This window comes from Sphaeramia orbicularis, chromosome 1 (assembly GCF_902148855.1).
Source record: "Sphaeramia orbicularis chromosome 1, fSphaOr1.1, whole genome shotgun sequence".
In the NCBI taxonomy this organism is placed as follows: Eukaryota; Metazoa; Chordata; class Actinopteri; order Kurtiformes; family Apogonidae; genus Sphaeramia; species Sphaeramia orbicularis.
In genome coordinates, this window is record NC_043957.1 from 5001417 (window position 1) to 5017019 (window position 15603).

At 39.2% G+C, this 15603-nt stretch overlaps 1 protein-coding gene across 1 annotated transcript in view; it reads left to right on the top strand.

The window, feature by feature from the left end:
* The window catches only part of LOC115420561 (zinc finger protein 638-like), a 28656-nt gene extending 13417 nt beyond the window's left edge, over positions 1-15239 (top strand). The window contains exons 10-25 of the mRNA XM_030135911.1: positions 67-104; positions 810-856; positions 1023-1057; positions 1152-1271; positions 2462-2593; positions 2748-2789; positions 2902-3033; positions 4042-4200; positions 4795-5199; positions 6145-6615; positions 6696-6896; positions 10533-10734; positions 10814-11047; positions 13192-13305; positions 14779-14900; positions 15006-15239. Of these exons, the coding sequence (XP_029991771.1) occupies positions 67-104; positions 810-856; positions 1023-1057; positions 1152-1271; positions 2462-2593; positions 2748-2789; positions 2902-3033; positions 4042-4200; positions 4795-5199; positions 6145-6615; positions 6696-6896; positions 10533-10734; positions 10814-11047; positions 13192-13305; positions 14779-14900; positions 15006-15032 (2481 nt within the window). The 3' untranslated portion in view covers positions 15033-15239. The remainder of the gene's footprint in view (positions 1-66; positions 105-809; positions 857-1022; positions 1058-1151; positions 1272-2461; positions 2594-2747; positions 2790-2901; positions 3034-4041; positions 4201-4794; positions 5200-6144; positions 6616-6695; positions 6897-10532; positions 10735-10813; positions 11048-13191; positions 13306-14778; positions 14901-15005) is intronic.
* Positions 15240-15603: the final 364 nt, after the last annotated feature.

Below are 15603 nucleotides of genomic sequence, written 5' to 3' on the forward strand. Positions count from 1 at the left end.
AGTTTTTTAAATGCATACATGTGCATTAAATTGAGTGATGTATGTTTATATCACCATTTCTTTCAGACACCAGAACCTGAGAAGTCATCTTATGCGAACGACAGGTTTGACACAGTTTTACTTGAAGGTTTTGCTCTGATTAAATTGGGTGATGGCTTTTAAACTTTGCTTTGGTATTTTTTTCATGTTCTTACTCTGGTACAGGGCTTGAACTAACACTGAACCATTTTACTGCAGATGACAGATTTAGTGTGAATGCAGCCTTTGACTCTAATCCTTTTTAACTACCTTTGACAAGTCTAAATAGAATAGAATAGAATAGAATAGCCTTTGTCACTGTGTGTTCAATGAAATTATATGTGCTACTCTAGTCATTGCAAACAATATGAATAAAAACCAAAATGTCAGAAAATAAGAATAGAGCGAATATAAAATTACAAAAAAAGTAAAATGATGGAATATAAAATTTAACAGAAGTAAAAGAAGAATAGAACTAGAAGTAGAATAAAATAAAAACAGGCATAAAATATGAATAGACACAATATTTACAGTATTAACAGCATGTGTATCTAGTAAAGTTTATAAAAATAGTGCATTTGTGTTTGAATAAATATTGCATTGTTGTAAGAACAGGATTATTGCACGACTTGTTGCACATACTTCGCATTTTACAGGGTTATAGCACATTATTGGAAGTGATTGCATGAGAATATATTGAGGGAAGTGATTATACGGGGAAGAACACCAGAGTAATTGCTTTTTTGCGGTACACTGTATATTCATGAGTATCAATACGTTTCCCCTCACAGTAAATCCGGTTCAGATGTGGAGAAAGGACCAGCTGAAGAGGACACTGGTAGGACACAGCCATTTTTCCTTGGATATGCTAGCATTGATTTCTTTGAGAGATTTTCCCATTCAAATTAGAAGACTGTATTCCACTTGAACATTTTATCAAAATGTTTACTGTTATTGTAAAGAAGGTGTTCATGCTCATATTAACTTTTCTTGTCTCATTGCAGGAAGTGGAGATACAGAACAGAAAACTTCTGATGAGGTAAATATTAACCTAGATCATCAGAGTGTGTAAATAAATCTCTTTTTTTTTGTGCCTGTATCATTCTCATTCGTTAATGGGATGTCATTTGCAGACGGGCTTGGTGATGATCACAGGACTTCCTCAGGACGGCTGGTCTGAAGATGACATCATCAGGCTGGCTGAGCCGTTCGGTACTCCTTCTGACCTCGTCATATCCAGACAAAATGGAAAGGTTGGTGAACAGTTACTGTTGGGTTCATATGCAGTTTGTGAAAATGCAGCTGTTTCTTGTCACCACCATTTAAGATAGATAGGTGGATGTACTTTATTTATCCCAAACTGGGAAATTACAGCCGTTTAGAGGATATAAACAAATGTTATCCATGGTTTTACTTGATGAAAAAATATAATAAGATAAGATATACTTTATTGTCCCTGTGGGCAATAGTGCAAGGGGGCTGCACCGCCGTACAGAAAACACAGTACAAACAAAGACATCTCAGTGCAGACATATAACAATAAATAACCCTACAGACACATGACAGCAGTAAATAACGCCAACCATACTATGACATGGCATACTGAAGCATGGGACAGTATACAGCACCAGTAGATAGATAAATAAAACTATTGCACAACCCTAAATCCATATCAAAATATGTAACAGCATCGCAAGAATTAAAAGCCAATGGGATAAAAAACATGATCAATAAAAGATGAGACGCCACCATTAATAAATAGGGATAAAATGTCATAAAATTAAATAAGCATTCCTTTATGAGTCAATGCACGTTTTATACAGATGAGACCAGTGACCTAAACGCAGTTTGCCGAGACAAAATTACACAAAGTTTATTTAAAAATTTATGATATAATGGTCTTCGGAGAAACATTTGTGGCTGCAGACCCAGACACAAAGAACTGATTTAAATAATAGAGAAATCTTGTATTACATCAGTATCATATAGTGGATATTCTTTACAAAACCAGAAAAATATTTATAAATAAGGATTAAACTAACTCATGTATACAACTGGTAAGACAAAAGATAACATTTCTTACTTTATTTTTGCTGTATTTCCACACATGGATGAAACAAGTGATGATCTGTGTGAATGGTTTGAAGTCGTGCTTTGTTTTTAGTGATTCTTTTTGTATTTCATTCTTTTATTTTGGTTTTTATTTATTCTTCTGTACAGCACTTTGGTCCACTGTGGTTGTTTAAAGTGCTTTACAAATAAAGTTGGATTGGATTTTTGTGGTTTTTTTTTCATATATGTGTATATATATATATATATATATATATCTTTTACTCTTCTGTATTAAACAGCTTCACCTCAGCATATTTTCCAATGTAAATACTGATTGAATGATTAAAAAATGAGGTGCAGCACAAACCATGTGTTTTTCTTTGTGTTTTAGGCACTTGTCTACATGTCGGACATGGAGACTGCTGAAGAGATGGTGAAGGTCCACACCTTCATGCCTCCAAAGATGAAAGAGTGCGATCTGAATGTGATGCACATTAAACAGCGCATCAGCCGCAAAACACCAGTAGGCCTCTCTTCATTTACTAGTGATCATTTTTTGTCGTCCTCTGTGAGCCTTGACTCACTTTTTCTTCTCATGCATTGAAATGTAATGTTTGACATGCATAAATAATAATTATTTCTTTCACCTAATAATGGCTGTTTTGATTCTTTACTAGGTGGCTCTCTACAACCTTCTGATGGGATCACTGGACCCATTAGTGAGTACTGCTCTCCATATACAAAGACTTATTGAATACTGTACCGGCCTCAGTTCAACCACGGGAAACTGAACGTGATCAGCTCTTTCTAAAATGCTGTTTGTTTCTGCAGGAGAGTTTGGAGCCTGTAGGCTGGAAGAGTCTCATTGTGATCGGGAACGTTCCTCCATCCAGCTCCTCCGAGGTCCAGAAACTGGTGCGACGTTTTGGTACCGTAATCAAGACTCTGGTCCTCAACGATATGGTAAGGCTGGAGGAAAAAGGGCTTCTTCCAGTCCAGAAGTTTAACCCTTTAATGCCAGAGACATTATTGGAAAAGTTTTGAGATGTTATCTTTAATATCGTTTTATTTGAGACATGACATATGTTATTTCCCACACATTTTAAAAGCAAAAATATTACATGAAAGTTAATTTAACCCTTTAACCCAGAGACATTATTTCAATGAAACGTGCTGCTGTGAATTTGTGTCTGCTTCGGTGTCATAAATGCTGCTGTGAGTATGTGCTTGTGTTCCTTTTCTTCAGTGGTTTGGTTTACTGTGTGTTTTAGGGTCAAAATGGGGTCAAATAACAGAAAAAGTCAAAAAGAGGAAGGGAAGTTTGACAGGTTTTTACTAAATAAGACACTCAGAATGTACATCAATAAGAGATTTAGGATGTTGAACATGAGCTGTGAACCGGAACACTCTGAACAACAAGTATTTGAATTTTGGCCCAGTAGTTTTTGTTTTGGGGCTCTTATTTTTTTTTATATCAGTCCAGCTGCTTTTTAACACCTAGTTGAACTCCCAAAAGCAGTTACACAGTCAAAACTCAATAAAAACACACAAAAACAAAAAAATAAAGGAAAAATCCCCACAATACTGTAAACAACAGTAAAAGCAGAAAACGTCAAGGAAAGCGGTGTTTAAAAAAAAAAAAGCCCAAACGGTCTATTTTTATAGCGAGTTGGTCCCACTCACTGCTCTTTGTTTTGCTCCCCAGTCCATGCGGGGGGTGCACTGAGCATGCTCAGATGTCTGTGGAAAGCACACAGTCTACTCTCTCAGCATGTTTTGAAATTTTAACTATTGATGAAATGGTCGAATTTTTATGAGTATTTCAAATAAATCATACATTCAGAACGCTCACCACAGACACATCAGGGGTTAAAGGGTTAAGTCATACCTTCTGACATTCTGCTCTCACATTTGTATTCGAAAGACTCCTCTTGCCCTGTGTGATACGGAGTTTTGTTCTCTTTCTGAAAGGTCATTTGTGAGATGGCCACTGCCGAAATGGCGCTATCTGTCTGCAAACGCTTCCAGAGGTTTCCGTGCATCATCCAGAACAACCCCCTGTTCTTCTCCCGCAAGCCTGACCCCAAAGCACAGGCCAAGGTCATCACCACCTTCCTCAACTCAGCCAAAGTGAGTAATGTTGTAGTGTTAATATATTTGTAGTAGTTTGTTATGTGCTGTAATGCCAGAAGATATCCACAGCTTTGTGTCACTGTTTTTCCATGTTGTAGTTGTTGTATTATGTCTGTCTGAAATAAACTAACCTAAAGCTAAAGTAGATTCATCCTCCTTTTTCTGACAGTTTCTTCAAGTCTTTGAAAACTCTAATATGAATGAGAAGTCCAGTAATCTGAATTTTAAGCCTTGGAAATTCTGAAATGTGTTTTTAATCGTTCTTAAAAAGGGTTGAAATATTCAGTGAAGGTTACTTTGGCAAAGTTGGATAAACTTTTGTCTCATTTTTTAAAACTATAATGGGATGTGGTGTACATGCTACCAATATGAAAGTGATATAGGTCCTAAATCACATCCATATTAGGACAAATAAAGGTCTTAAAAACTCAAATTTAACAAAGTGTTTTAAGTCTACGCTTCATACTTTTTTTTTTTGTTTTGCAACTTTCAGTCTGTTTTATATATATTTAATTTTTTTTACTGGTGCATACGCAACACCCAAATACATTTTTAATGAGTGTGTTTTTTCATCTCAACTCCTTTTCATAGGATACACCTGCAAACGGTAAAGACGAGGAAACGACAACAGCTCCAGTCAAAGAGGAATGTGAAGCTAAAGAGATTTCGGAACCCTTACAAGAGCAGGAGGAGAAAGACGACCATGAGGAGGTGAAGGCCGCAGAGGAGGTGAAGGCTGGCGAGGACGAAGTCGAGGTCAAAAAGGAAGGTGATGAAATCGATGAACAGCCTCAAGACACAGTTGTGAAAAAGGAAGAAGATGCTGAGATGAAAGAGACCCAAGAACCGACTGTCGAAACTGAAATCCAGCTGTCTGAAAGCGTATCGCCAAAAGAAAATGGTGGTGCAGAGACTCTGACCACTGATGAGACAAAGCCGAACAGTTCTGATGGTGAAGCGACTTCAGTGGAACCGGTCATTCCAGAGCTGCCCAAGGTAAGAAAACGCCAAACTAATGTCAGTCTGAGCTACACACCAGAGCAAAGGCAGAGAAAAATGTAGTGAAAGTGGTGAATGATCATGGAAACTGTACCGCTAGTTCTTGAAAACTGATGGAAAATTTTTAAGATTTTAGCTTTAAGAATGTGTGGGATTTAGCATGTATTTCATGTCTCAAATAAGATGATGCTAAACGAAAAGTATTACATGAAAATTCCTTTAAATCACATATCAGTATTTGTCTTCACATAGTTTATCGATTATCTTTTTAGGCCCATTCATGCTCTATGGTAAAGACGCATACATAGATGTAGCATTCTGTCCATCCTCAGTATTTGTTATATGTGTAATTCTCTCCATCTTCTGGGAGTTTGCGGATCCAAACCCCAAGAGAGAATACAGAGCTGAACCACCAGGAACTGTGGAGGCACTTCTCAAAGAGCAATTGTGTGAATTAATGAAAAACTACTGACATATTTATGACAACTACCCTTCTCAATACCAGTATTAGTATCTACATTGGTCAGACCTCCACTGCTGTTGCCATGTTTATTATTGATTTTCTTGTTTTTCTTCTCAAAAAGCATTACTCCTTTTTGTCGTATTCGGACAGTATGTTAAGTAAGAGCTGTGCACTCTAATGGATTGATTGGCAGACGCTCATTCCAATGCAATGAACGGATATAAGTGTGAAGGCAGTGACAGTTGACAGTGTTGGAATCGGACGTACCTATTTACGTATGGAAAGTGAGCATGAATGGGGCTTTAAATGAAAGTGTTGGAGATTGTTCCATGGACTTCTGTGAATGACAGACTGATGATTAGTTGTTTAACTTTACTTTTATTTGGCTTAGTTTGTTTTTTTCTTGAGCTGATAGAGAATGAATTTCCTCTTAAGGATGACTAAAGTTGAAGTGTATGTGCGTGAATATCTGTCATCAGGTTACTCAGGAGATGGTAAAGGCGCTGATTGTAGAATGTCGGACAAGAACTGCGACTCAGGCCAATAGAACAGCAGCAGAAGCTGCGGTGACGGCGGATGGAGAACAGCAGGAAACACAGACGGAGACGGCCGACACAGACGAGAGGGAAAAGTCAACGGAAAAGACAAAAGAAGCTGTGAAGAACTACAGGGAGGAGGAGACCAAGAGGCAGGAGGACAGAAAGGAGAGGGAAGGGAGGAGAGAGAGGGAGAGGAGGGACAGGGAGAAGGAGGAGAAGGCCAGGAAGGAGAGGGAGCGAGAGGAGCGAGTCCGAAGGGAGAGGAGGGAGGAGGGGAGGAGGGAGTGGGAGAGGAAGGAGAGGCAGAGGAGGGGCAGGAAGAGGGCGTACGAGGACGGGTCGTCAGGGTCCAGGTGGAGACACGACTCCCCCCGAGGGAGGGACGAGCGCTGGAAGGACGACAAGAACAAGGTGAAACGAGACGCCGGCGGATCATCATCAAGTCCCACAGAGGTCTCCTTTACCCATAACTCAACATGTGCTCCATTCAGGTTCAGGAGGAGGAGGAGGAGGAGCAGTTCGATGATTTCCCATTCAACATGAACGACTTTGTCACCGTGGATGAAGTCGGAGATGTGAACGACCTGCCGTGCCCCCCTTGTCCGACTGTTCCCATGGAGACCACAGGAGAAGAAGAAGAGGACAATGCTCCTCAATCTGTGCAGGAGGATGCTACGGAGGTGAAGATGGAGGTAAAGACAAACTTACTTTGGACAAATTGTCATCTGTCCTTTAATCTTCCTTTGGTTCTTAAAGTCTAATAATGTGAATTCTATGCCTTAAAATGTCTCAAGTGTGATATAAAAGATATTCTTTGAGAATAAAAAAGGCGGCTAGTTTTCTTACAATAACTTACTAAAGTAGATTCTGTTTATGGTCTTAAAAGTTGTGAATCACCATAAAAACTATAGTTTCGTGAGAAGTTTTATAAAGAAAAGATGAGATGTCTGAACTTAAACTTGATTGACATTAATGTGGGACGTAATTAGTGCGTATCTGCTCTTTGACCTCTATCTGTAATCACCAGGGTTCTATTGAATTGAAGTTTTAAAGACAAATGCTGCTTTTTCATTACAGTTTTAGCACTACTTACCTCTACTAAGAATTTACTTATAAAGGACCGACAATTGAGCACTGATGGGATGTCATATATGGACTTTCATTTGGGTCCATGACCTTTGACCCTGAGTGACCTTGAAGGGTCAAACACAAGGTCAACAATGTCTAGATTTCAACAGTCTTCTTTCTGAAATTAGTGTTTGGATTCATTTCAAATTTTGTATGTAGCTTCCTTTGGACAATTTCTACAGTTTGTTTACAGTTTTGACAAATTCAGATTTTTGAGTTTTTGAGGAATTTTTGAATTGTTAAAAATTTGATTTTACTTGTTATGGTATTATTGTTAGAGATATCAATATAGTTCCTATTGATCACTGATTGGAAGTCATATATGGACTTTGATTGAATTAGTTGAGTTCTCCTCCAGTGAAAGTACCACCCACTTCTATTGGGAGATTGATCTCCTGCATCAAGACCACAGGACTCTAACACAGAGACAGAACCTGACGACCTCACAAATTCAACTTGGTATTGATTCTTGACCTAGAACATGCTGGTGAGATACAGGGCCATTGGTTCTTTTTTTCCGTGAATTTTGTCTAATGAAATTCAGAAAAAAAATCAGAGTAAACCTGTCACGTTTAGGTTTTCAACAGGTTGTTGGAAGGTTTAAGTCCTGCAGTGGCTGTTGTTGTCATTAGACTAAAAACACTACATTTTGCATAATCATAGATGTACTTTATTGCAATCCTTAGAAATCAGCGCATTGACTCAGTAGCTTTACTGAGAATTTGAAGTGACTGTGGAAATTATTGAAGTTGTGGAAAACTTTCCACAATCATTCAAAGACACTGTTCATTATTCTCCTTTTTTGTGTAACTAAGAGTCTCAGAAGATAACAGTGGGAGGATCATCATGGTATAAAGAGTATCTGATGGGGGACACGTGGTAACGGCAGCAGCTGAGGAATGACAGTAGTGTATTTATGGTGAAAAGGCAGATAGATAATGTTCAGACATTCAAGGCCAGTGGAAGTTAGGAGGACCCATACCTCAGAGTGTAGTGACTCCAGTCCACTTGGTGGCAATAATGCACCTCTAAGATAGTTTGCCACTTCCTCTGGTTTCTCGTCATCTAAAACAGGTACAAGTAGGTCAATCCACTATCGGTGTCCTTAATCACAGAACTATGAAGATCTAGAGTTGGTTCCTGAGCGCCTTTAATGGCAGTTCACGGCTCTTAATGTGCTAATGCTAATGCTAGGTTTTGTGTGTGTCTCAGAATGTAACAGTGGAAGGAATGTCATGGTATAAAGAGTATCTGATGGGGGGACACATAGTGATGGCAGCAGCTGAGGAATGACAATAGTTTACTTGTGGTAAAGAGGCAGATAGATAATATTCAGACATTCAAGGCCAGTGGAAGTGAGGAGGACCCACTACTGTGTGGACCTGGACTGGAAGAAACACTGGTCATATCAGAGGGAGCGCAACAAGACAAAATAAAATTGAATGTTTTGGACACAAGCAGTTTTCTGGGAACTACTTGTTGAATGTGACCTTGTGTATATGTGTATATAAATACTCAGATTTTTGCATACAAAGGGAAGAATTGTTTATTGTTTTTGCAGCAACGCTATCATAATTTACATGGAATGAAGAGGACAATCTGACCCATGTGGCTCTGCTCAAGATTTCCCATCACACTGATTTAATATTTTTATTTTCCTTAACTTTAGTGTTGGTTTTTAACATGTATTTTTTTTGGGGAAAAAATTGCAGTACTTCCAGTGAGATTTCTGTACTTTGTGTATGAAAGCAGTAGGGCCATGGGGGTGAGTGAGAAAACATAAAGCTGCTAGTTATTGTCTGCCATCATCCTGTATCCACATCAATATTCACATGAGATTGTCTTTCATATCTATCATCCTGCTTTTTTGAATGGACAAGAAATTGGTTTGAATTGGCATTTGTAGTGATTGAAAAAAATCTTAAATATAAACCCTAAATAGACATTTCACAATTATGTCCTAAACAATATTAGATATAAGGGATGTGGAACGAAATCCAGAATATTTATTAATCTTTGGATCAGAAATGAGCATCGTTTCAGATTAATATTGTCAATCCAGGTTTTGTTGTATAAATCACAAAATAAAGCTACAAAACAATAGACTGAAACTGTCAATCATCCATAACATTGAACATATAGTTGAGATTACATTTTTTTTTCCCATATTGCTCAACTCAACATCACACATTAATGAAGTACACTCCTATCAAAGACTGAAACCAGCAACTGTTTTGGTTGTTGACTGTGTTTGGGCTGTAAAATGCCAAAGATATTCATTTTGCACCCACAGAAGAGAGAAGAAACTAGAAAATATACACCTTGAAGAAGCTGCAATCAGAATTTTTAAAAAAATTCTGTCTCAAACCAATTATCAGAAGAGTTGATTAGTTTGACCGACAACTAATTGAATAGTTGCTGCAGCTCCAATCTTTTGTTAAAGGTTTGACTGAAGAAACATCCAGGTGTTTGTATGTAGAATCCTGTTGTTGATGTGATCCATCCACTGCAGCTCTGTACTAAGTTTTTCCGTGTCCAGACCCAGGTCGAAGGTCAGGTGTCTTCCTGAAGGTGTGTTTTAGGGGGATATTTGAGACTCCTTTCAGTTTTGTCACCCCCTCTGCCTGGAATACTCTCCAATTGGAGCTGAAACTACCAGAACTCATTTCACTACAAGCTTTTCGTACAGTCTTACTGATTAGACGGCGAGAATCCTGTGTACGGTGCCTGGTTTCAATCGTTTGCTGACCTCGACCAAATCTTGCTCTTTCAAAATTGCTGGTCAACGCTTTCAATCAATCAAAGTTTATTTATATAGCACTTTAGAACAACACAAAGAAGACCAAAGACTCCTAAAAACATGATCAAATTATATATGTAAAAAAAAAACAAAACAGTTTAATCAAATACTATAAAAGTGCATAAAACAAGACACAACATACAGTGAAACCAAAGAGTGTCTCAGTGCTGGTGACCTAAATTACATTGCACTTAAAAAATTTTGTCATTATTACATTTAATTCCTGTTTTTTAAATTTATTATCACTGATCTTTTAACTTGTTTTTCATCATGGCGTGTGCTGCTGACCTTGTGGCTTGGTCGCCCTTGTAAAAGAGATCTCGATCTTAATGGGACTTTATCTGGTTAAATAGAGGTAAAATTTAAAAAAAAAAATTATATTCTTGTTTATTTCATCAAGGACACGCCCATGGAGGTTGCCACAGAAACCACCAAGTCGGACAACGCACTGTCTGAGTCAGAGGGTCAAAGTTCTGAGGGTAAAGTTGAGACGTCGGACTCCTTGGTGTCGTCAGATTTACCTCCAGACTCAGAGCCTCCGCCCAGCCAAACGCCAGCGCCATCACACCAACAGGACGCCACAGACACCGAGACGGACGCAGGTACGAACAGAAGGAAACGCCGTGAACGACCCGTTTTTAATCTGAACATTTGACTTAAAGCGTTTCTTTTGTTTGATAGAAACTCCAGTGACAACTGTGGATTCAAAACCAGAAGTCAAACCCCCCTCCGTGTCTGCAGTGCCTCCGAACATCCCGGCTGAATCTCCGACCAACAGCACTGCGACGGGGGTGTCGATCACAGAGAGCGAGGAGGAGCCAGTGGTGCCGGAAAAAGCAGAAGACAAACCGGAGGAGGCGAAGGAGGACGAGGACACAGAGATGACTGCTGCAGCTGCTGAGATGAGTAAGGATGGTCCCAGTTGGGTGTTTTCTGAGCACCGGTCCAAGATCCTACAGAGTTTGTACGGGTGCTGGAAATATACTCAGTGCCAATGAAAGCGCAACACTTGAAGATTCTTACATTTTTTTAAATCGATAAGGATTTTTATTCCATAAACTCTTTGGAATTAATCATAGGCCATTTCTATACAGTAAAAATAAAAAATCACATCCAAATTTGTTGACAAAAAATAAGGATAAAGAAAGAAACTCAAGGACCCCCAAAACCAAAAGTCACAAAGCGGTCCCGGAGGTGCTGCAGCTCAGTGTAGCGGTCCTGCTGTGGCGTGGTCACACGTGCTGGTCCAGGTCCAGGTCTGTCTGCAGTTGAGCCAGTTTCTTCATGCCTCTGTTGCATCCTGACTATGGTGGACACATTGCATCCAAAACGGCGCGCCACCTGCCGAGCAGAGATTCCGGCCTCCAGGAGCCCCATAAGCATGGCATCTGTGGTCACGTGTCAGTCTAGGCATCGCTGAGTTATTGCAAATGATTTTCATGCTTTTCAGCTTGTCTTTATATCCAGAACATGACCACTCCTTAACTGACCACAATTCTTTAAGTTGAGCAGTTCATTGCTGAGCAATGAGAAAAACAAGTCTTATGAATGCAGACAAGTTCATTCAAGCGTGACGATAGCTCAACCTGTCTCAGGTTGTTAAGAAATTGTCTGGGATTATCTTATCCAGGTGAAACTTAAACGTATTGATGCAGCTCAGGAACAATACAACACATTCAAGTGTTGCGTTTTCATTGGCACTGAGTATACATGAAAATGCTTGAATTTCAATGTTGTATTTTCAAGGTCTGAAAAGTGCTTGAATTGTAGTTCAAGTGCTTGAAAATGCTTGCTGTTACAACTCTGTGATGTTATTAATTTAGTTTTAATATTAACTCTGCCAGGTTAGATGCCAGGCCAACGCTACTTACAGAGAGGTGATACATTTTGAAAAATAAAACTTTATGTCAAAAAAGAAAATTAGCGGGTGCTCTCATGTCAATTTCAGGTACATTTTTATCTTTGTTGCAAGTGTGTCTGAAGAACGCTAAGGGCCTGATTTACTACGATTGCAAATAACGGGTGAAAATGTGGTTGCTCGCGCAAAAAAATATGCGCATGCTATTGATTTGCGTGTCAAGGGTGATCAGTTAAGATTGCTTGCACAATGACAGCAGGCGTAAAGTCTTGGAGACCGCCCTATTTAAATGAGGATTTTGCGTGCACTACTGGTTGTCGTCGTGGAGACAGTGTGCTGTAAAAACTGCTCTGGGATATGCCAGCACTCATAAATATGCTGTTTTTCCACACAGAGGGGTGAATAGGTATTTCTGTGTTGTTTATTAGTGGTGAAGTGTGTTATGAGAGAGGGGGGCAGGCCCATAAAGTGGGAAGCCATATGTCTCAAATAAGATTTTTTTTTTTTCTTGTCATTCCAAAAATATTGATGTTGAACAGATCGGTTCTCTGCTTTGTGTCCATGCCGCCTCCTCGCCACAACTACTGCAGCCAGTTTTGCGTGAAGTTCAAACCTGCCTTTCAGACGCACTAAATATAGACGCAAAATCAGCCACCGCAATCAGTTTCAGGTTTGGTAAATCACATTGCACACGCTAAATAAATATTTGCATTTACTCCTCCCAATAATTTTGTACGTTCTGGCAGAAACGCCCATATTGCATATTCATCCGGGCAGACACGCTAAATGGGTTGCGCGAGCTATTTTGTCCATTTGAGAGACGCAACCCTCGGTGCGCCCTGTTAGTAGATAAGCTTCAAGGTGCGCAGTCAAGTTTGCACACGTTTTTACGCATGCAAACCTTTAGTAAATCAGGCCCTAAGTTGCTTCCCTTTTTTTGGATAAAACTTTGTTCATTCATTCATTCATTATCTGAACCCACTTTTATCCTCACTAGGGTCGCGGGCTCATTATGATAAAAAGTGACTAAAATAATCATGGGTATATGTATTCCTGTAAATATGTATTTTACCCCAGTGATAAGGTGCTGTGATGGAAAAATCTGACAGTGACCCTTGAAAGTGCTTCAAAGGTGCTTGAATTTGACCTTGAAAAATATGTACAAACCCTGAGACTTAAGAGGACTCTGTCTCTGTTACAGCAATGGAGGAAAAGGATGAAAAGTCTGAGGGCAGCACAGATACTGGACCCAAGAAGACAGAGGCTGCCATCAGCAAGGACTCCCTCCCACCGTTTAACCCCAGCAACCCAGTCGGTGAGACGCTTTAACAGCCGCCGTGTCTGCATTAAGATGTGAATTCACCCACATCTGTATACGAAGAGTTTTCTACAGGCCATTTTCATTTTGATGCCACAGACCGTAGTCTAAGTATATGTTGTGAATAGTTTTTTTTTTTTTTTTTGGTTTAGTTTATTGCGAATATGCATAAAAAAATCAAAAGTAATTTTACTTAATCCTTAGAAATAAAACAGATAGTAAGAAATCATGGAAAAAAACTTATACATGAAAACAAAGTATAACTTCATTTGCACATTTGAAAAGGAGTAAGAGGGAGTGTAACTTATTTAATCCCACCCCTTCTCCACACAACAGTCTATCCTTTAGCTTCCTGTCAGCATAATGTATGAAAAATCAAGTTTGTTGGACCTTTTGTAAGTTATTTACCTCACTTATCATCCTCACATACATAGACATACACACCCATACTGACATACCAGAAAAATAAGTAAATAAGTATATGCATACATCCTTGAAGGTAACACAGACGAATACACAATAAAGTAAACAATAAGACAAAGTGAACAATAACAACAGCAATCCAACAAAACACAACAACCAACAAACACACAAAAAACAAGGAACTAACAAAATGAAACGAGACAGAATAGTAATGTAACAAAAGTATTTGGACCCTCTATCTTTATACTGGGACTGGAGCGTTTGTTTATTTACCAGTTTAAATATTATATTTTGGCTTTGCTTGTGTTGGATATCCAGACTGTTTGAAACTGTTGGGTTTCAAACGGGGTTTATATGAAGCCAAGTACTGGACTGAGGTGCTCAATGTCACATTTATATTCAGCAAAGGAGAAGAAATGAGACTACACAAGCCCATTCCTGAGAGTGTAGTGACTCCAGTCCACTTGGTGGCAGTAATGCACCTCTAAGAGGGTTTGCCTCCTCTAATAAACACTAAATAATCAGAAGTGAAATGGCGCCTGTGTCACTGCTGTTGAGGTAGGTCCTAATGTTGTTTATACTGCTGGGATTCATGCTACGTAGGGTAATTCTCCTGTCGGTGTCCTTCTGTGTTGAATTTGCCGTGTCGGTTCTACAGGTTCCTCATCATCTAAAACAGGTATAAGTAGGTCAGTCCTCCTATCAGTGTTCTTTATCACACTACTGATGAAGATCTGGGGTTGGTTCCTGAGCACCTTCAATGGCAGTTCATGGCTCCTAATGTGCTAATGCTAGGTTTTGTGTGTGAATTTTGGGTAAAATGCAGAGATCTATATTCATCGTGGGGATAATAAAGTGAGTTAACCTTAACTTTACCACAACCTCAACAGAAATTCCACCTCTAGTTCTAAGTAACGTCCAGTACGTACAAGAACATTCAGCCGATCATGATGCGGATGCATCTAGTCGAACCTGGTCTCTGCTTTAACGTTTTAATCCATCAGTTCCACAGTGTAAACATCTCTTTTTGCGGACTTCCTGCTGCAGGTATGGAGTTCTTGGTTCCAAAGACGGGTTTCCTCTGTAAAGTCTGTAATCGCTTCTTCTGTGGAAACAAACAGGTGGAGATGAACCACTGCAAAACTCTCAAGCACTATGAGAACCTCCAGGTACAGTCCCACTGTGGGAGCCAATGAAATCCTTACACTGTTGGATGGTTTCAGAGAGGAAACGTGAACATGTTTGAGTCTAATCCGGTTTCTTTTGTTTTGTAGAAGTTCTTGCAGAGGACGAATAGCTGAACAGCTGAACCTTGTGTCATTCCCCCGTCGCAGAGTTTTCCTTTAAGGGTCCACATTATCAAACTGCTGTAGAGCACACATGTCCTGTTTCTGTTGAACGATGTCATGTTGATTTTTCTTGTAAAATGGTTTAAATAGTGGAGTATTGACATGGATGATGCATCCGTACAGACTGTCCACTGAATAAAAAGCTTTTGTTAAATTCTGTTTGACTGTTGGATTTTTTTTCCCCCCAATCATTATTATTATTAAAACAGTTTTCCGCATGTATTTTTAATTTGTATTTTGATGAGATGTCATTTGCAGTGGACACTTTTTGTGTTTAAAAGAAAAAATCATTGTAGAAATGTTAGTGTTGTAGTGCTAAAACAAGGCCCAAAAAAAGTATACTGAGTATTTAATGCAGATATTATTATAAATATAAATATGAAAGGGTTGAAACGGCAAACAAAGTAACAGTAACATCCATCCATTCATTATTTGCCGCTTATCCGGGGCCGGGTCATGGGGTAACAGTCTAAGCAGGGATGCCTAGACTTCCCTCTCCTCAGACTCCTCCTCCAGCTCTTCC